This window comes from Fukomys damarensis, unplaced genomic scaffold, assembly GCF_012274545.1.
Source record: "Fukomys damarensis isolate Sample0158 unplaced genomic scaffold, DMR_v1.0_HiC HiC_scaffold_5, whole genome shotgun sequence".
NCBI lineage: Eukaryota > Metazoa > Chordata > Mammalia > Rodentia > Bathyergidae > Fukomys > Fukomys damarensis.
In genome coordinates this window covers 34,998,331-35,020,669 of record NW_022900917.1, presented here as the reverse complement: position 1 = coordinate 35,020,669, position 22,339 = coordinate 34,998,331, and the positions used below count along the sequence as shown (strand labels likewise).

Here is a 22,339-nt window from a genome sequence, read left to right as displayed (position 1 = left end):
AATTATGAGAAGCATTTGTTGTTAATGTTCCTGTTTCTCATTTTTGAGACTGTATTTACTTCATTTTTTTTTTTTCTCTCTCTCTGTACTGGGGATTGAACTCAGGATCTCAAGTTTGCCAGGCTGATGCTGTGTCGCTGAGCTAAATCCTCAGACCAAAAGTTATTATAGTTTTTGAGATTGTACTTACTTTAGTATTCTATTTCTTGCACTTTTAATATTTATAAGCACTTTAAAAGATATATTTTTGCATAAAAATATTTTGTCAACTACACAGTTGTACTTTTCTTGACTATTGTTCTTTCATATCTTTAAAAATAATAGTCCTGCACTGAACATCTTTTCAATGAATTGATTCTTAAGGTTCTGGGGAGATAAATATGTCCCCATCAACCTGATTTTGAAAATTAGTTTCACCTAACTAAATTTTTGTTTTATTGGCTTTGGCGTTTAGAAAAGGCATGAGTTATTCTATTCTTTATGACAAGGGAAAGTAAAGTAGCTACAGAATGCCATACTTTTGTATCTTTTGACCTCAGTAATTAACCTTGTTTGACTCAATACAATTGGCAGAATAACTCCATTCAGAACTCAGTGAAAGGTATTGCACAAAATGTTTAATTTTAAAATCCCAACCACCGTGTGTGTGTGTGTGTGTGTGTGTGTGTGTGTGTGTGTGTATGAAAATAGAGTGGAAATAACAGACTATTTGGAAACATAAAGGCAAATTGTCGTTTCATGATTTATGATTTACGTACTCTGAAGAAAAAGACAAAGGCAAAATACTTGTTCATTTACTTGTGGTTATTAATATAAATAAATAGCATATACCAGGTTTATATAAACATACATTATATTCTAGAATTTGATTCAGAGAATCAAAGACCACATATTCTACAGATAACTGGTTCGCCTAAAAAGAATGCTTAGAATTGTTCTGTCACTGAAGATATCTTTTCTTAATACAATAATACTTACTGAGTACTATTAGGAAAAAGAGCTTTCTGTTAAAAGAGAATGTTCCAAATAAATCAAGTTAGCCTATAAGTGTCAACACAGTTTGAAGGCTTTTTTCAAATATAGTAGTACTAATTTCCTTGCCTGCTTAATCAAATTACACAGAACATAAGGTACCTTTATTGATAATCCACGGTCATTTTTTAAGCCACAATTACTGTTCAGTCTTCAGAGCCTGAGTGTTCCTACTGTGTTACAAGGATATGGCTTTAAAAATTTTCTTCAATACCAAGTCATCCATTACTGACTGTAATTGTAAACATGCTTTTTAATATTTTTTCTTTTGGTATCAAGGATCAAACGGACCTTGCACTTGCAAGGCAGGCAGCGGCACCACTGAGCTAAATCCCTGGCCCCCCTGCTCCTTTTTAACTGTAATGTTTAATCTGTTGGTGAATGTTCATTCGAATCCTATTCAAAATAAATCAGCCTCTAAATGAGCACTGAAGGTACTGGCCTATGAATAGATCTTTGGTCATGAAGTGTATCAATCTACTGAGGTTTCTTAAGGCTGATACTGCTGATATGCTGCAAATTTAACAGATAACAATTGTGACTCATACTGTTTTTCTAGTCTTTAATTTGCATTTAATCATCTTTTCATAAATCATCTAGTGATCCTTTAAAAATGTAAATGTGATCATCTCACTTCTTTAAAATTGTTCCACAATTTCCTCATACTTGGCATAAACCCATCGATCCCCACCATAGACCCTTGCTTCGCTTATTTTTTTTTGTTGTTGTTGTTGTTTTTATTCATTGTTTATTGGTACATTTTAAGTATATAATATGGTGACACTTATCATTGGGAACTTGTACCTTTACATGATATTTACTGGTTATTTTTCCCCCAGTCCCCTGCCTTCCCTTCAATGCCTCCAGTCCTATTTACAAAGACTTTAGTTCCATTTTTTTCCTTTTCTCATATTTATCCCTCTCCCATCTTTCTCTTGCTCATGATGATGTCCTTCTGTTATCTGAACAGGTAATAGAACTCTCTGCTCAGACGCTGGGCATCTGCCATTTCCTTATCTTGGTATTCCTCTCTGTGCTTGGCTTTCTCCCCATTTCCTTCAAGACTTTTGAAGTTTTACTCTGAGAGGCCTCTTGTGGAACATTCAATTTCATACGATGTCCCTTGTCACTATGGTCTTAGCCAGTTTTATTTTCTTCAAAGTACTTCTAACCTCTGAAATTATATTATACACATTTGTTGTCTATCACCTTTCCAAGAATGTAAACTCCACGAGAGCAGAGGTCTTGTTCTATTCATGAATGTATCAGAGAAGAATGTCTGCAGATGCTCAAAAAAATAACTTTTTAAAGAATGACTTAATTCCTTTTATAAATCTAAGAGGTAGAAATTATTGAATGTCCATTTTATAGGCAAACAAATGGAATCAAGAGGAAGTTAAGGTTTTACGTATCACCGAAAGCAGGGCAATTTTTAGCCAGGAAATAAGACATGCCTTGTGTTAGCACTGATTGATTCCATAATAATTCAGATATGCTCAATGAAGCCCGTTGGATAGTTTAAATACACAATAGAGAATGTGCATGTAGAATAAACTGTATGGAAAAGAAGCAAAAAGTGCAAAAGTTTGTTTTTTTAATTTGATTGAGACAGGGTCTCACTATGTAGTTGAGACTGACCTGGAACTCACTATGCAGCCCAGGCTGGTCTGGAACTCAGAGAGATCCTCCTGTCTCAGCCTTCTAAGTGCTGGGGTTACAGATGTGCAAAGTTTTTATTTTTCAAAGGAAAAACATTCTTGATAGGTTCTTGATAAAATGAAAAACCATCATGTAGTTATAAACGTGACCCAATATTCCTGAACATTGAGCCCTGAGTCTTCTGGTAGTGCCCAAAGCAGCAGGGACAGAATAGTCTCTAGGATTTTAACAGTAACTTGACCAGAAGGCTCGACTATCTGCAGTGAGGCAGAGCTCCTGGAATGAGCTCGTGGGGCTCATAGTCAGTCATAAGTCCATTGATTACCTGCCATTAGTGTGTGGTATATCAAATAGCTTATAAGCAAGAAAAGCAACAACAAAAAAGGAACGTTACAAAGACTAAATAATAGGTAGATAATTTAGATGTTATACATACTAAGTAAGATACACTACCCAGTTTCTCCTCTAAGCAAGAACTTGTTGCAAAAATGTAGAAAAAACCGAGTGATGTGCATCATGATATGTATTCCTATATTACTGCCATGTGAAAGACCACTCATATTTCATGAATTACTAATATGCTGTCCATTTTGGTCCTCAGGCCTCACTTCTAAACTGTCTTAAGCAACTTTTACATTCTCAATATAAGAAGTCAATTGTGAAGGAGTCTGACAGCTAGAAACCGAACCTCTTGAAAACTGGCTTCACAGAAAAGCTTAAAATCACACGTGGCACCAAGTTTAAAGGTTTAAAACATAATCAGTCACATTTTAATATTATGATATCATGTCATCTCTGAAAATAAAGGCACACTCATCACAAAGTCTCCAAAATACTTTATCTTTAGAGTCCAAATGCTTCCTATGAAGAAGCAAAATTAAGGAACATTTTTAATAGTCATCTTACAGAAAACTCCATTATTTTTTAAATTAAAAATGAAATGCAGTGTTTTTAAAAAACTAAACATTAACATAATCTATTTAATGTTTACCAGTGGTCAGAATTTAGTTGTTGCCTAGAAAGGAACTGAAGATAGTGGCTGAGAAGCACACATGACTTATCAAAGACATTTAAATGTAAGGATGATTCATATTGAGGATTTGAAAATACATTTTGTCCTCAGAGGAAACAATTTTAGTTTAGAGTATTCACTTCTGACATCTCAACTCCTGATTTCAGTGGCTGCACACTGTGTACCTCTGTGCCACATTTAGGACAAGTAAAGTACGTGTCAAATAAGCAACTACTCTTCACACAGTAATAGCAGAAGATGTGTTCACATCCGATGGTATGAGGCATGGTGGGCCACTCTCCACACAGAGAACATTCTTTGCCACTGGTTAATAATGTACTGTCACTACTTGGGGAACCAGTAAGGGGGATACACCATGAACATAATTTGGCTTTCAATTTGTGGATATTGATAAGTGGTAAGAGAAAAATCAGAAACTCAGCAAAACCATGCCAGAGGAGTTCCCTATTCATATACTCAAAGCCAACTTCACGGATATTTTGGGGCTTGCAAAATACAGAATGAATGCCTAGGAGACGTTCTGTTAAAGTTGCAAACTTTCCTCTTTGAAGGAAAATCAAAACATTAACTAACTCACCTAATTTCAAAAGTCCAAACATGAAATTCATACATTGCTTGAATTTCCCAAATGACGCTACATGGCGATTTCTAAACAAATCATAGCATCGTTCTTCTAGCCACCTCCCACCAATGGTACATGCAGCATACCAGAGTTTCTGATTTTTACTTGGTGGATGATATCTTGGGTTTGGGGAAAAATCGTTTCTGTACTGAATATTCAAAACTGATTGTCCCACAGTGGCGTTTTTCGAGTAGACAGTGAATCGCCATAGGAAAAGCCACAACAATGCTTTCACTTCAGGTTCAAAGCGAGCTAACAGCCCTGGCTTAAATCCATGAAAGCACTGAGCAAACTGGGACCAAACTAGCTGCTCCAGGGCCTTGTTTAGTTCAAGTGCATCCAACTGACTTATTCTTAGCACCCTGTTTGTACTCTTAGTATCCCCTTCTCTGGGCGCCATGTCTTCTCTGAAGGTCTCTAGAAGAAAATACAATGAGGGAACATCATCAAACAGTTGCACTCTTATCTTATCTCCCCCACTTACATCTGGAAAATGTACTAGAATTCACTAATCACACGCGGCACAAAGAAGATGGGGCTTTAGTAATGTGCAAACAGTATAGTGAATAATCACTTCTAACCTAGAGAACTTATTTTATCCCCCCCTATTGTGTGGCTATTTTTTTAAGCCTTCATCACGAAAGGGATAATAGCTAAAAAGATAAACAAAGAAAGAAATGTTGTATCCCATTTCCACAAACATATTTCTAAGTAATACTTTCTGGTAAGATATCCCATTTTTGTTTTTTGGGTACTTGGAGCTTGAACATAGCGCCTTGCATGTGTTATGCAAAACTCTGCCATTAAGCTATAATTACAACTCTAGCCCCTTGATCAGATATTTTAGTACCGACATTAAAATCCTAAAATTATTACGGATGATTTAAAGCATAGTAACATGACTAATAAATTTATGAATGTAACAAATATAATGAACCATACAGAACATGGTGATGGATGGTTAAGACCTCAGTTTAATTTCCAGTGCTTTTATTCACTAAAAGGTATATTTTTCAACCAGTCACTTAAACTTTCTAAGATATATTTTATGCTTATAAAGGAAGTTAGAAAGAAAAAGAAATGAACAATGTATGTCTATTATTCTATCGTACTAATCCAGAAACTAAGTACTACTGAATCCTACCACAGAGCAATAAAAATGTAGACATGTCACTGTCTTAGTAATTTCCTTCCTCACTGAGACAAAATACCCAATATTCACAACTTAAGAGTAGTAGAGGTTTATTTTGGTTCACATTTTTATAAATTTTAGTCCTTGCATGATAGGCAGTACGGCAGAAGGGCATGGGCAAAAGAAAGCTGTTCACCTCATGGCGTCAAAGAAGCAAAAATACCAAGGAAGGAGCTGGAAGGGAGACAAACCCTTCTTGGTGAGGTCACTGTTGGCCTCTTCTGACCAGATCCCACTTCCTATCAACAAGCCAGCTATAATGCTCCCATAATCCAATCGCTTTTCACATGTATAACCCCTTCGGTCATTTCAGATCTCAACAATAACAGTCTTACTAAGGTGTTAAAAATGTACACATCAGGCAATACTTCCAAAAAGAAAACTATGACATTAAAGGTATATACTAGGATAATTTCATAAATACATCAAGGCAACAAATACTAAAGAGAAACATTTTTAATGAAATATAAAAAGCTGATTAATGATCACCTCAGTGTGATGGATTCAAAATACATTATGGATAAGCCAATGCAATTAAAGTACTCATTCTTATAGCTAAGTATACAGAGTAATTTAGATACTTAAAATTTTATTAATGAACTGAAAAATAAGAACCATGACCGAAATTCATAAAAGAACAGGTCCTTTGTGTGATCTTAAATATACAGAATCCAAAAACATGTAATTCATAGAAGTCAAGAGTAAAATGGTTGCTGAGGTTTGGGAGGTGGGAGAAATGGGGAGATGTTGATCGAAGTGTGCAGACCAGACCTTCAGGTGTAACACTCTGCCTTGGAGCCAGGTGATTACAGAACAAAACCTCTACAAACTGTGAGCTAAATAATCTTTTCTTTTTTAACTTTGGGTATCAGGTATTTTGCTCAGCAACAAGAGAAAAGTAACTGAGACAGGGTCTCAACACAATGAACTTAAAGCATGTTTCCAAGGCCTTTGAAAGGTCCACCAAAGTAACACAACACAACGCTCAAGAGGGAGGCACAGATCCTACGGAAGTTCATTACCACTAGCTAGCCATGTGATCTTAGAGAAGTCATTTCATTTACAGAATAAAGGTCTAGAGACAAAAAGACTGCGACAGTCCTTTCAAATTTTACAATTTTGGGCCGGGGATTTAGTTCAGTGGTTCGGTGGCCTGCCTTGCAAGCGCAAGGACCCAAGTTCAATCCCGGGTACCAAAAAACAAACAAACAAATTTTACAATTTTATGATTTTAACCAAAAAGATGTTGAATGTTATTTGCTAGATGGTAAAGAGACTGAAAAGTACAGTAGTACCTCTGTTCACAAATAAATTTCACTTTTGTTCCAAACTCCATGGGGTGACAAACATAACCACAGTCATTTTTATCACACAAACACAAACATACCCATCTTTTAAAAAATCATGGAACAAATTAAGTTTGTGAACCAAGGTACCACTGTATATGCTAAAATAGTTGTATTTTTTGAAACTTGCAGTATGTTCAACAGCAGAGGTTTTTAAAAAGTAAGCTTCAATAATACCTACCTGGATGTATGAGCTAAGTATGGTGTCAATTTGAAAAAGAAATGCCTAGCAGATTGGTTTAGCACAGTTCTGAGGGTGGCTGAATGACAGACTTAATGAAGTTGCCACCACCTTTGGATGTTCATATCCAGCCTTCCAGTGCAGACTCTTCAGCTTCCAGCACAGACCCTTTGGCTTCCAGATATGGACTCATGTGGGGCTCTGCAATGAGCTCCAGGTCTTCAACTTTTGACTAAATCCTTTGGATTTGCCATCATACAGACAGCCCTTTTGCATTTTTCCACACTTGAGTCTGCAGGTGGCCACTGTAAGCCTACATTGTGAAGTCTTTGTGTCATATACATATATATATTTTATATTAAATCTGTTCTGCTAGTAATCCTCAACTGATGTAGATCCTAGATGACTAAATGGCAGAAAGCTTCATCCTTAATAAATTTAAGTAATGAAAAGAAAAATGAGCAATAAGTCATAGTTGTAATGAGTAACAGTCATCTGATGCTGCTTTCCATCAAAGTAGATATATGACAGGGATATTTTCCACCTATGAATGTTAAATGCATTCTGAAGAGAGCTCACCTTTTCCCCTTCTTGCAGCTCCTTCAAGACTTGACAGCCTATAGCTATGGCAGTAGGGATCTTTGCTGCAATTTCTTTTGTGAAATCCTTACTTCATTCTTGTCAGGAGCTACAGAAAGGAAAGATATTAGAAAGACACAGTTCTCTTTCCTCATGGTAGTCATCTAAACCATTGCCAAGGACGGTTGATTCTTTGTCCAAAGTATTCTTCTAATGCATTCATCACTCTCTATGTCCAAAAAACTTTTTTTTAAACTCTGGCTGCTCTCCTCTCCCCGCTAGATTATATCTAATTGATCTAGCCACCTTTTCCTTTCAGTGTATTTTCACATTGCAATTTTTCTGAAACACAAACCTTTCCAAACGTATCAAAAGACTGCTTTCCATCCAAAAGCAATGACACAGAATCGTTTCTTGGCCTTTTGGCTAAGATCCAGTGTAGTACCAAAAGCAATGGCAAAAAGTCATAAAATGCCATGTTCTCTTGTTCATATGGATTTTACTGTTTGTTCTTGTAGATCTTATTGTTTGTTCTCTTTGCATAGGACACATATTCCTATTCTTTTTCTGCCTAAATCTCCAAATGTACTTGCTTCCTTAGTATGCCTTCTTCCACCTTGGCCTCTATGCATATTGTACATAAACTACTTTTTAATTGTCAATTTCCTTCTGTTGTAATAATTATGTCAATAGTATCACAGCAGACTCAGTAAGTTTCTGGTACACAGAGGGCATTCTACAAATACTAGATGAATGGATAAATGAACAGGATGGAAGGGGGGGGGAAATACAAATTTTACTCATTAATCTTTAGAACAATTTCAAACTACCAAACTGCCATATCCAGAATACTAGCTAATATTTATTTCACTAAGTTTGTGGTATATCTGTTATCTACCAGTTAATATGCTTGAGAGATACTGATATACCACATTAGTCTTAATGTTTGTGGAACTTATAATCTATTGGAGTGGAAGGTGGAGGAAAGCAAAGATATGTTATATAACAGGCATTTACAGAAAGATGAAATATATAGTACACAAAAGGAAATTTATGGTGAGGTGTATACAACTATACTACAGAAGGTCAGAGGAAACTTCTTGGACAGGCAGTATGTAAATAGCCTCTAGAAAGAATTAGCAGTGTCAGTCTAGTAAAAATAGTACTCCAAGTACAGATAACAGCAGAGGGATTGGCAGTATAAGAACAAGAGATAGTTGGAAAAGAAAACAGAAGACAGATCCTAAAGGCCCTAAAAAGACGATGCATTGCATTGAGAAGGTAATGGGGAATAACTGAATAGCTGTAAATGAAGAACTAATCAGATTTTCACTTTAGACGGCTTGGTCTGGCCTCCACGAGAATGGATCAAGAGGCTGTGAGGACTGGAGGCATAGTGACCACTTAAGATTTGTTAAAATAATCTAGTGAGAAACTAATGATAGTCTAGGTTGGAAAAGTATCAGTGAGGATGAAGAGGAAAAAAGTACCTCTGAAAACTATGAGGTGGTAGAACTAACATTATGTGATGAAAATTAAGTAAAACACAACACAACACTGGTGTAGTAAACTGAATGGGTAACTATGTAATTCTATGAAACAGGAAATATTATGAGGTTGTAAAAATTTGAAGGAAAAGATCATACATGCAGTTTTAGACATCAGGGACTTGTAAGAGGCGCTAAGTGGGAAAGTTCAGTAGGTAGTTATGTGAATATGGGTGAGAAAATGTGGGTGTAGATTTTTATAAGTCTGAGGCTCTCCTGGTAGAAATAATCTATCTTAAGTCTACTTGATCTAATTAAATGCTAATATGAGAAAAGCAATGCTCCAAACAAAATAGGTAGAGCCTGTCCATTTACAAAACATTCAGCTTTGTTTGTAACAATATAATCTTATCCTCATAGTTTTTACAGATATAAAAATAAAATATCTATGATAAATATACATATATCTTTGGATATTCAATCTTTCTCCAGCATAAGCCTGCATACAGTCTCACTGTTGCTTTAATCTAGCGGTTTTCAAACTTGAGATTTCATCAGAATCACACAGAGAGCTTGTCAGATTGCTGGGCTTCATCCCCCACATTTTTTATCTAGAGTGGGACCCAAGAATTTTTATTTCTAACACATTCCTGGGTGATGTTTAGAACCAGAGGGCTAGTATATTTCAATGCAGAATTCATTGTATTTTTGCATATCACACAGAGAGCTCAACGCTGGATGCCAGCTCTCTAACTAATTCCTGGTTGGTTCTCATTTCTGTATCCACAGAAGTGGTTATAAATCTTTCAGGGATTCAGATTTCCCTTTCTTTTGTTAAGTAATGCTTGTGAGATTCAAACTTTATAAGTACTGTATCAGTACATCCTGGTCACAATAGGTACTTGGGATACAGAGATAAAGACTAACTTTCAGTTAAAGACTCAAACTAAGGTCTAGAAAGGAAAGCAGCAGGCAAAAAAGAAAAAAAAAATAACTAGGGTAACAATATTGGTGTATTGAATCAGAGGTTCTCAAGACATACATCAAATTTCAAAACTATCTCACTAGGAAAAGAATTTTAAATTACACACACAAATGAATAAGATCATTATTGTTCTCACTTTCTTGCATTTAATGAGTTTTCCTAATTTATTTGCATAATTTATGTAACTGAAGGGGGAAAAAACAAAGATTACTGTATTTTAAAAACAGCATAAGCTAACCAAAATCTATAAAATTATTTGCTCACAGCTAACAAATCACTTCTGTTTTACCTCATTACTCCTGGGATAAAGTTCAGAGAATGCAAGCTTATCTCCACCCCTATAATGACATACCCCACCATTCTCCGATGGAGCTTTTACATTCAGACCATTTTCAGTCCCACCTTTGTATCTTTTCTCATGGACCTAAACTGCCCATCTTCCTTTTAGCTAGTTCCAGTGCTCTAAACTATATCTGTGCTTCACATTCCAATATTCTCTATGAAATCTTGTTTAATGATCCCCATTTCCACTGATTACTATATTTCACTCTCATAGCAACTACCTGTGCCACTTGAGTTCTCAACCATATGTATTGTGACTTCAGTCATGAGAATACATGTACTTTTCCCAATTTTGAATGTAGACTAATACAAAGTACCTTTTCTTAAACTTATTTCTCAAACCACTTGACACCTACACAAAGTGACTTTCATACCTATCTCAGTTTTCCTCTAGTAAAATTTTACTCAGGAAATACAAGAAATTCTTCTATTGTAACAGTATCTACAACTTTGCATCTTTCGTGTATTTCATATTCAGTGGTCATCAAGATAAGGTAAACTAGTGGCTGGGGATTTAGCTCAGTATTTCCACCACCTGCCTAATAATCGCAAGGTTCTGAGTTCGAGCTCTGATTAAAAAAAAAGAAACTACTCTTGGAAAGGTCTGACCATACTAGTATACTAGATATCAATAGAAAAGTAGTACCAATCCCCTTACTCTCTCCATCCATTTCCTTGGTACTGGATTAGACATACTGTTTTTAGTTGAGTATCAGATGAAATATTTGGCTTACTTTGTAAGGTCAGTGGTACCCATTTATGTGTCTTTAATAACTGGCATTATAATAGTTGCAGTTGTAGTTGATGAATATCTTATAGAATTAACTGTAAGATAGTGTTATGGTTGTGTCTAGATGTCCTCCCAAAGCCTCATGCAGTCATAAGTGTTTTTTTTTTGTTGTTGTTTTTTTCAGAGATGGCTGGATCTAGAGTGTGACACTGTAACTGATTCATGGTGCAATACTAGGTTCAGGCATTAGGGTTAAGATTGTGAGTGTTCGTGGCCTGGATAAGATAAAAAAAGAGCCTGTTAAGGTCCCTTCCGTGTTTGCTTTTGCTGTCTTCTGCCTGCCGTGGACTTCTCCTTTGTAATGCCCCTCTGCGAAGCCACCCTGACTTGGGAGACAGCCAATTATGGACCAAATCTCTATAAACTGAGCTAAATAAACCTTTCCTCCTTTAATTTTAGGTTTTAGGTATCTTGCCTCAGCAACAAGAAAAGTAACGGATGTGTTCATAGTACCTGCTCAACAAATGTCTGCTGAACTTACATGCTACTAACAAGTAGTTTGGTTGCTAATGAATCTACTAACTAGATACATCAGGCTGAACTTAGATGGTTAGAGAAGACTTCTATCTCTTCTTTAGGTTCTTTACTGATAGTTAAAAATTGGTGAACAAAGTAGTTTCTCAGAAGTATCATGTATTTCAAAACTCTCTTGTCTGGGGGAATCATACTTCAGAACACTTAGTAAAGACTGGAATTTTTAATGAATACCAGAAAAGGAGACTTAACACAGTCTCTAACAGATCCAGTATTTAACAATACTTATAAATTTTTTTTTTCTTATCCCTTCTGTTATAGTTTAACATTTCTTTTTCTCCCAAGGCCTGGCCTCAGTGTTGATTAACAACAGCTGGGCTGGCTCTCCTCCCTACATAATACTCTTTCATAGACCAAAAGAGTTATTATTAAATTGCTCTTCAGCTTTTGCTTCTGCAGCTGAATAATTTGTTTCTGTTATTGTTTTAGGGTTTATTTTTCAAGATTTTAGCAATTTTTGTGACTTACTTTAGTTGCAAACATAAAACAAACACTGTCCACTGCACATCATAGTTAATTCAAGTGGTATACCTCTCCTGTATTCTACATTTTTCTGTAGGCAACCAGGATACAGTGGAAGAAAAAGCAGATTAAAATCAAACAGGCCTGCGCTAAAGCTCTAGCTCTGTCATTTGTTATAGGATCTTAAAGAATTCATTAGGCTCAAATTCTTCTCCCAAAAGCTGAAAATCACCAGCTACCTCACAAAGTTGTTCAGATTAAAGATAATGTTATCCAAGTGGCTTGGAAACTGTAAAGCAGGGTTATTACTATATTGTTGCTGCTTTGGCTAAGGATGGACATAAAAGACTGAGAATTGATTTTGGCAAAACTCATTTGAAAACTGAAATCTTCATTATTACTCATACTAATGCCTTAGGCAACCCTGTGTCAAAACAATTTTTCCCCAAGAACTATTGACTACGCTATTAAAATACAATTGTGGCAGTTAAACTATGAACATGATGTCACCATTATGTGTATCACAGGCAGGAGGGGGAAGTGACATTGCTAAGCAGGTCTCAGCCCATCCTAAACTCGTGTCTTGTTTGACTGGAGATGAAGCAAAGAGATTCCTAGAGAATGGGGATGAGTTCCACCTAGCATGACCCTACTCCTGCGGTGATTAAGCCCCATCAACACGGTTGTGCCTGTTATCTGGCAGTAAAGAAATCCCAGAACGCTCACTGATACTATCTGACTCCAGGAGGCTTTGCTCCACAGGGCATGGTACAGGTAGTCCAAGACAAGCATCCCAACTTGGGTTTATCACTTACATGCTACATTTAGTTCCTCTTTTCCTTTACCCTCACTCCAACTCCAGGTTTTTCTGGCAGATACAGATTTTCGAGAATATTGTTTTGGCTGCAGAGAAGGGCAATGCCCATGAGCTAGAGAAACTAAAAAAAAAAAATAGCTAGAAGTCCAATAATCAGATTATACAAGCCTTTTTTTTTCCATTGCAGTAAGAACTGTCCATAATTGGCATGAACCACAGAAAAAATGCAATAAATGCCTTCAAATCACATAAAATTATTCTGCAAGCAGTTTGTGTTTAAACTATTTTGGATTTTCTAACAAATGGTTATTCAATTGAACCAAAATTTATTGAGCACCTAACACCAGACATTCTCCTAAGTATCAGAGATTTGATCTCAATATACATAAGTATCAGTTAACTTCTTTATACTTAAACATTTTTAAAGAAATAGGATGTTAGTGCAATCAAGGCTGGCTATTCATTTCTGAAGTAAAGAATGGATCCCAAAAAATAAAAACAAAACTCCCCAGACAGAAATGAGAAAAATGGCATTTAGGACAAGGGAACAAGTTTTATAAAAGCCCTGAAACATGCAGACTCCTGGTCAAGTTCTAGCAAGGATATATGGGAATAAATTTTATCATGAGCTTTATTTGTCCTTGGTTACATAGTTGATGTTGTTGTATCTGTCAAGTGGAAGCAAAGAAACAAGTTATTTTCTATAAACAAAGAGGAAGAGACTAGCAGTAGAGACTGACTGAAGGGTTAATCTGGCCATGTAAGAAGCACATAAGTTAAGGAAAATGCACTGATTCTGTAAGTATGAATAAACTTTGAAGAGAAGAGACATAACAGACAATACAATTTAAAGGATTAACCTAACAGAGTTTAACGAGTGAGTCAAAGAAAAACTTGTTCAATAATATCAGTTATAAGACTCCTACAATTTAGGGTTTAACCAAGATAATAAAAACTTTTTGGTAAGTCAAAATAATTTAACTATGTTAATGAAAAAGATTACATTATTCTTACATTATTAGTCAACAGTACTTTTCTAACTTGTCTTAATTGTCAATGGCAATACCCAAGCATTTGTCAATTTCCACTTTACTTGCAAGAGATTAAAAAAGCTCTAATAATTTCCAAATTATTGGTTCTACATTAGTACCTAGTTTCATAAATGTAGGCTCTACTTTGAATAGTTAAAAAAAGCTAATATTAATTTTTGGGTGTTTGGATTGTTCTGAATTAAACAATTAAATACTATTGGATTTAGTTCTTTTTTTTTTTTTTTTTTTTGGTATTGGAGATCAAACTCCAGACCTTGCAGGAGGTGGAAACACTGAGTCAAATCCCTGGCCCATCTTTTACCTTCTAATATCCAATTCTGTCACCCTTCCCCTTCATTTTCCAAGCTAATCTAACTTCAATATTATAAAAGGTTAACTCAGGGGAAATATTTATTAGCCATGCAAAAAAGAAAATAAAATTATAATTTGCAATATAAATGTTAGTGTTAAAGATGGATTCTACTACATTAGAGATATGTGAACAAAGATGCTTAAAGCAAAATCAAGAACAGATAAAAAGTACAGAGTCTACTAGGGATAGTGTGATTAACTTTTTACATAAACATATTTAAGACAAAATGATCCAGCACTAACACCTATTAAAAAGATTTCCTGCTGACATTTTATCACTGGACATGCCACACAGCTGTTTTTCCCACAGGAAACAAAATTCCTAAAAATGTGTCTACAAAGAGCAACAACATATAACCTTATCTCCTAAATACTTCATGTTTTAATTTTATGTTTTACATTCCCCAAAATAAGAACTTTTTCATCTATATCACATTCAAAAACAAAAACAAACTGACTTTCTGTCACAGAGGAAGGAGGAAATTTTCAGGATGTATTTTAGAGCTTCTATGGAGTATAGTTCAAATCACAAATGAATATATTTTATTTAAAAACATGCTATTGGCAGAAATCTGTCAATAATAATGTGGGTATTGTCAAGGGCCTGTCAATATTAATGTAATTATGATTAAGGGGATAACATGGATTTTAGCTATAATACCAAGTAACATCTCCTACATTGCTGCTATCAATATACATATTATTATTGACCTGTTCCAAGACTCAGTTCTAGATGTATTACCATTAAACATATTTGTCAATGCATACTGCCTACAAATATTCTATATCTAAATTTATAGACTTGTAAACTTTGTCAGCAGAAACATAATTTCCAATTAATCTCTAAATTATCATATTTACCAACAGACTACCCGCCAGGCTGTTCTTTTGTAGCTCCACAATAAACAACTGATTTTTAGTATGGCAATGTTATTTTCATACTATCTTAAGCATTCTAGCAATCAAAGTTGATGGGATCATATATTCATTTTATTTCTCTCTAGATTTTTAAGTTTTAGACTAAAATTTCATAGCATAAGGTCATGTGAATTAAATTCCTTGACTAGAAATCTTAAGTTTTCAATCTACATTCTATATTTTATTTCCTTAGTGCAAATAGATTTACTGTCCATTGTATTGAAATCAATACTAATAAATGGGACATGCATCAAAGAGGGATTTAACAGAACACCAATTCCCAGAACACACTTCAAACACGGGGAAAAGAGGAAAAGCTATGGCTGAGACCCATTAGGACACTCTGACCTCTGTTACTCTGAATAGACCCAGAAATCAACTCTTAAGTTCAAATCCCACTTCTGCCACAGACTTGTTAAGTGATTTGTCACTACTCTATTATTCCTCCCTTTCTACCACACATAAACTAAGCTTCAATGATAGATAGATGATGCTGATAGCCAATATTTTAAATCCCAATCCTGCTCATTTGGATATTACTAAGTCATGTGTAATTTTAAAATTGTGTTAAGGACATTAGCTTGCTAAATTCCTCCAATGAAATCTTCATTAAAATCCAAAGTGCCTGACAAGTGTGAGGTTCTGAGATAGATCTGCAGCCAGCGAGCACGCACACACACACACAAAACAAAAAAATTTGTTGAAATTTGGGTGGTAGTAGGTTTGACAAAATTTTCTAAAAAATGTATGAAAAATAAATTTCCAAATACTATACATGTTTCAAAAAGAGGAAGAGTGATAAGTAAATTCTCACAGAGGAGAATTTTTTTTTTTTCATTTGGAGAGATGAAACTCAAAACAAATGTAAATGCCAATACTATAATTAGTCTTATACAATAAATGAGTGCTTTACTTATTTTAGCTACAATACCTTGGTTCAAGCATCTAAAACTAATAAAATAACATTTTTAATCTTAAAGTAGAATTTACAACACTTTGGCTTAACTTCATAAATCCATTTTTAAGAGAACAGAAAGGATTTCAAACTCCTTTATTTCATAAAGTCAGTATTTCTGAATCTATAGGAGAGAAAGTACATTGCAAAACAAAATGATGAGTGAATACGGGGAGAAAAAGTGTTAAACTGGCTCAGATTAGTACTGTGTTGTAGTCTAGGTTCATAGGTTGTGAAACTCTGGACAACTCATTTTATCATACTATACTTTTTGTGCACTGGAAGGAAAAAGCAACTGTAAAAAAAAAGTCTACCCAATAATCCTTATAGAAATTGAAGAAACCTTGGAAGGGGAAGGAACTTTAAAAAAAAAGCCATTTTTCAATTGCAAATATGATAATACTGAGCACTAAATTTGAAAGGGTAAAGTATAAAAATCAGAATAGGACATGTGGGAATCTTCATAGTAAGTAAGAGCAAGGCATTAAGATAATCATTGCAAGGAATACGTTAGCTTACAATAGTAGTAAGCATATAGCAATCTCTCAATGTGTGCTAATTGACTACTATAGCTAATTGCCTTGCTCAAAATTAAATCATTTAATCCCTATAATACTAAGAAAAATATTCTTTTTAAAATTTCTATTCTACACTAAGGACCCTAGGACACAGAAAGATTATCCTACATGTATAAAATTATATTGCTAAAAGTGGAAGAACTGTGCGCTGAATCAGTGGGCTATACTGACAGTGGTGATGGGCCTACTAGGTAAACATAAACACTTTACGGTGGTACCACAGGACCCACAGATAGAGTAATCTTAAGAGGCTAAATATTAAGAATAGAGGAATGATCTTCAGCAAAATAATTCAGGAATCAGCAAACAAATTATTCAAGGATATAAAATACACGAAACAACTACATCTTTAAAAATACTACATTCTATAAAATTAGGAAGGGTCTTAGAATCTACTTGCGTAGGAAGAGAATTCCAAATGGCTTGAAAGTTAGTAGAACAAACACTTAATTGCACCTTTTATGTCACAAGATAACGCGGAAATACCCCCAATGAAACAAGAAGAATCAGCAATGGAACAGAAAAAATGATTATGTGACACATATTATGTGCGAGGAACTATGTATTTCCTTTACATCATCTCACATAAGCCTCATAACACAGTATTATTATCTCTAATTTTAAAAAGATGAAAACTGAAGTTTAAAGAGATTAACCACCTAAGATCAAGCTGCAGAAGAGTGAAATTTTGGTAAAAATTGTAGAACACACCATTAGAAAAGTGAATATTGAGTAAGCTTTGATAAAATTTAAGATCACAGAATGCAAAGCAAAATTTTTTATCCCTATAATTATTCAAAAGGCCAGACTGACTTCCATCCTCACAACAGATGGCAACAAAAACTGTGGAAATGTAGTAAAGTTGCCTACACTAACTGGGATGCACAGCATCTATATTCCTCCCATTTTTCTCTCTATACAGGTAGTCAGAGGTACTCAAAAAGACTGACTGTCAAATCTCATCAAAGGGAATACGCAGGTAAAAAAATGAGGTGTGACCACCGATTTAACTATTACGAACACAAACTATATGCTAAGTAAAAGTAATGCCAATTTTATCCACTGAACACTGGAAAGGCATGATCAAAACAGAATTACTCTAGAGCTATTAGTTTTTGTGTTTTAATAGTAAGAAACAAGAAAGGACAACTTGAATGGAATTTTATCTCACCTTATTGGCAGGAAGGTAAGAAGGGAAAACTGATTAAAAAATGTATTAGAGTAAAAGGCAAGTGGACTCTCAAGTTACAACTGGTCTGATGTATGAAGATGAACAACTTGGATTAATTAGGTTAATGGAAGATTCATTTGCCTCTTGTTGTCTACAGCGTGTGCCCAGGTAAACATCCAGATCAACTGTACTGATTTACAACCAACTTGAGTTACAAACAGTCGGCAGAAACGACCGAGTTCATAAATGAAGAATACACGATAGAAAGCGGTATTTTGATTATATAGTTGGGAATATATCAGAAAAATCAATAGACATTATCCTCCCTGCCTGTATTCAAGTATGCAAACCGCAGGGCTAGGCTTAAAAAATACTAGGATCCCAGAGATGGGGTAAATGGAGCAAATCAGGGTTTTTCTCCTGAGGCTTTGTGTACACTCTAAAGGAATGGAAGTGGTGCACAGAATGTTTAGACATACTATCACTTCACAGAATAAAGATAAAGGAAATGCAATTAGCCTGTTTGAGTCCAACCCAGATCAAAAGGGGGAAACAACGAACAATTCACAGTAGAACTTTTGTCCAGAAATAAAAGATTGTGCACATAGCCCACATTTTTATAGGCTACAGGAGCCTGACTGTAAGACTGGTATACAAGAGGGACACACAGAACCTTATCAAGGATGTGATGATGGGCAGACCAGCCTGCTAACATTTTTAAGGTTCAACTACTGAATATATAAAATGGAAAATACCTGCCCTACCGATAAGCATCAATTAGGCACAATTTTTATAGCAAAAATACAAGAATATGGGGAACAGAGGAAAATAAGGAATTATGATTCTGATCACAAAAGATCTGAAACATATCTACAAATGAAATTAAATATGGACATAATTTTAGAAAACTATGACAATCAAATTACATGTTGAATACAAATGAATAATTGTCCTAAGAAATAGAATTTTAATGCTAGAAGGAAAAGTAGATGAGTCGTAGATATAAATTCAATCTTCAAAGGAACGCTGTTATGAAAGCAGAACACATAAATAGCTGCCCTTGTTAAAATACAGCTGACAGTCTGCTTGCTTTGTCTTTCCCCAGCATGGTTCCAGGAAATTTCTACAGTTCTTTTATGGAACAAATTTAAAACCACAGATTGAGTGTTACCTTTAATTTCTAAGAATGAGAAGAATAAGGCCAAGAGGTAAAGTTGGTCAAAGATAAGACCGAATCAGGACTAGAGCCTGAATCTCTTGATTTTGTTCAGTATTCAATTATGTCCCGTTCTTTTTTCCCTCTTTTTTTAAAGAAAAAAAAAGAAAAAATGAAAGGCTCTTTTTTAGACTTCGTAATTGTTTCTCCTTTCCAATCTTCCAGTTCAAGATAATTCAACTCAAATTTAGTAATTGATAGTATGAGTGAGATCAGAGAAGATAAAAAGGCATCCCAAGTTCATTCGGTTCAGATTTAAATAAAGGTAACAACATTATTGGAAGGTGTTTACAAAATCGTGGTGGGGTTAGCCACACTCTTCCTGTAACTACTTAACACTGTCAAGATAAAAAATCAGCAAGGGGCACCATGTAAGACCATAGAACACAGACTTGAACAACTTGGTCTCATTTTGTAAAAAGCCCTTAAACTAAATGTTCGGTGTATGGAAAATGGTACCTAAATAAACAATAATTTTAAGGTCTCAGAAAAATGCTAGTAATTCTCACATTTCTTATCATAAGTAAGTGCAAAACAAACTTCACAAGCAATTCCGTAAGAAATCCTTAATACCTCCTCCTCAAGAAAACTAAAATCGGTGTTCTTACCAGTGGACTCTCAAAAATGCAGAATACTTTGGTCATACCCATTTTTTGGTAATAAGTATAACTCTTTGTAGTGAATCCACATATTTTACGAATAGCTTGGATCCGGAGCGGTTCTTAAAACCGATCATAATAAATCTGTTCACGACCCGCTACCAAGTGTGAAGAAAGGAATTTCAAGTTCGTCTCTAAAATGTCATTTCCTGGAATATAAAGGGGTTCAACTGTAGCTCGGTGCGTTGATTCTTTTAACGGCGCGATTTCAAGAAATTTTTTAGGAGTTGGATTTGCTTTACTGATTTTCCCGAAAGCAGAGTTTGATTTGCTTCTTCTAGGAAGCCAAAAAACAGGGCAACGGAAGCAAAGGGCGCGAATTACAAGGTCGTGAAGCTTCAGGACCTCCCAGCTGCAAGCAAGACCTCGGGTTTGCACTCCGGCTCTCTAGGGCAGACACTGACCTTAGGAGCCTGCGAAACGCCCACGTACCGCGTTAAATTTTTCAGAAACATTCTCTGGAAACCTTGCCTTTTCCTAGCTGAATTTGGGTTACACAGGCTTCCGGAACTTGCGGACTTCCGGAGCGACGCAGGGCCCGGAAGTGGTTGAAAAAAATGAAAGGGGGAAATTACCAAGCGAGAACCGCGAGGTACAGCTAGAGAGGGCCTTGAAATACTGCAAAGGAAGCGGGTGAACCGAAGCGCCGAGAAGCCGAAGGGCCGAGAAGCCGAAGGGCCGAGAAGCCGAAGGGCCGAAGAGCCGAAGGGGGCACCCCGCGCCCGGTCATTGGTCGGGAAAACCCTTTCTGATTGGCCGAAAAGTCGCGAACTCTTCAACCCCGCGCCCTGGGCCCTGCTGGCAGAGGCGATAGCGTGTGGAGACCGCGGGAAGGTTGGGCCTATGTACACTGCGCTCTCAACCTCCTGATACCCCAGCTGGCCTTTGGAGAAGCGCCGCCACATGGCTGCGGGTCGTCTCCGCACTTCGGGGTCACCTCTTGCGCCCTGACGAGCCGTTTTGTGGGATGACCCTGTGAGGAGAGGTCCCGCGCGCCGGGCGGCTGGGTCGCGGCCGGGTCCCTCTGAGGCGCGCGGACCTGCTCCTGGTAGCCCATGGGGTCTGCACTGCAAAATTGCGCCTCAGAGACCCTGTAAATTCGGAGCGGTGCGCAGGGTCCTCGTAGCACAACTAGAATCGAGTCAGAATTTGGAAGTGGGATCCGAGGGAAGCGCGCTCAATGGCAGCCGCCACTGTCTTCCCTCTCTGTAATACGGATGGCAGTGTGAGTTTGGTCGGTCATATATGGGTGAAATCACGATGAAAGATTCCTGCGCTATTGTTTTAGCTCTTGCCACCCCCTCCCCCCATTCAGTCGTAGAACAACTGTTAAACACTAAGAGCTTGTCTTGTAGAAGTAGTGTTGCAGAAACGCTTTTTAAATTTTACATTTTATTTGAGGAATTACCCTATGGGAAACAGCTGTTACTCAAAATAGGAAGTATTATGGGCAAGATAAATTTATATCACCTCTAATACTGTCTGAATTCGTTTTACATTAAGGATATACACTTTGATATCACATACCTGGAATGCTGCTTTCTATACACTCGGGAGATCTTGGAAAAATTGGGAAAAATGGCCTGAGGAGGAAGATGATACATACTTCTTGAAATTGGTGAAAGTCCTTCCCACCAAATGAACCCGAAGTACAAATGAGATATGGAGTAGAAACTACAAAATGATTGGGTATGTAGTAATTTAGGGCAGGAAGTGATTTTCTAAAGCTGCAGTTTCGCCATTGGCCAAGTCTGCATTGCGGTGTATTCACAGTATGAAACAGGTACAGGGTTTCTAGGACATGGAATAAAGGAGGCGGGGGGGGGATATTTATTATTTTTATATTGACTTTAGTTGAAAATATTTTGGAAAGTTTAAAATTACATATGGGATTCACATATTTATATCGGATACCGTTCTAGAGAGGAAGGAATTTTCTTTGATGAGCAGGGCTTTTAGAGTTTGAAGAATGCAGCCATATTGCTCTTCTCGGGTAGCTCACAAGTATACTGTGCTTCACTTAATTTTTATGAGGTGAGAAAAGACCCCCTCCCCATAAAAAAGACTAACATAGAGGACATTTTCAGAAAGCAGTTTTAGTTCATGGAATTTTATGTGGGTCACCCGAACATCACAATATTGATAATAAAAACACCAAATTATCAATAAATTTAAATTAAGTAGGAAACATGTATAACTTTTAAGATTTTGGTATTAAATGTTTAAAGTTTGGGATTTAACCCACATATAGTACACTACATCTGTAATTTTATGTTTTTAATTTTATAACCTGAGGTTTAGTAAGCGTAGGTTTCAAGGAAGCTTTGTATACAGTATTTGTATACTTGCTTTAAAAATATATTCTATATTAGTTTAAC

The 22,339-nt window shown here is 36.1% G+C and overlaps 1 protein-coding gene across 5 annotated transcripts; it reads right to left on the bottom strand.

The window, feature by feature from the left end:
- Positions 1–2,755: 2,755 nt before the first annotated feature.
- Positions 2,756–20,613, bottom strand: Pex2 (peroxisomal biogenesis factor 2). 5 transcript variants are annotated; one of them, XM_010611268.3, is made up of 3 exons: positions 20,537–20,613; positions 7,645–7,753; positions 2,756–4,763 (listed from the first exon to the last, which is right to left on the bottom strand). In XM_010611268.3, exon 3 carries the CDS (start codon positions 4,744–4,746, stop codon positions 3,826–3,828), a length of 921 nt encoding a protein of 306 aa, XP_010609570.1. In that variant the 5' UTR covers positions 4,747–4,763; positions 7,645–7,753; positions 20,537–20,613; the 3' UTR covers positions 2,756–3,825. The 5 variants fall into 5 exon arrangements, with proteins under 5 accessions (XP_010609570.1, XP_010609567.1, XP_010609566.1 ...); XM_010611265.3 differs by lacking the exon at positions 20,537–20,613 and adding an exon at positions 20,394–20,524; XM_010611264.3 differs by lacking the exon at positions 20,537–20,613 and adding an exon at positions 20,366–20,523.
- Positions 20,614–22,339: the final 1,726 nt, after the last annotated feature.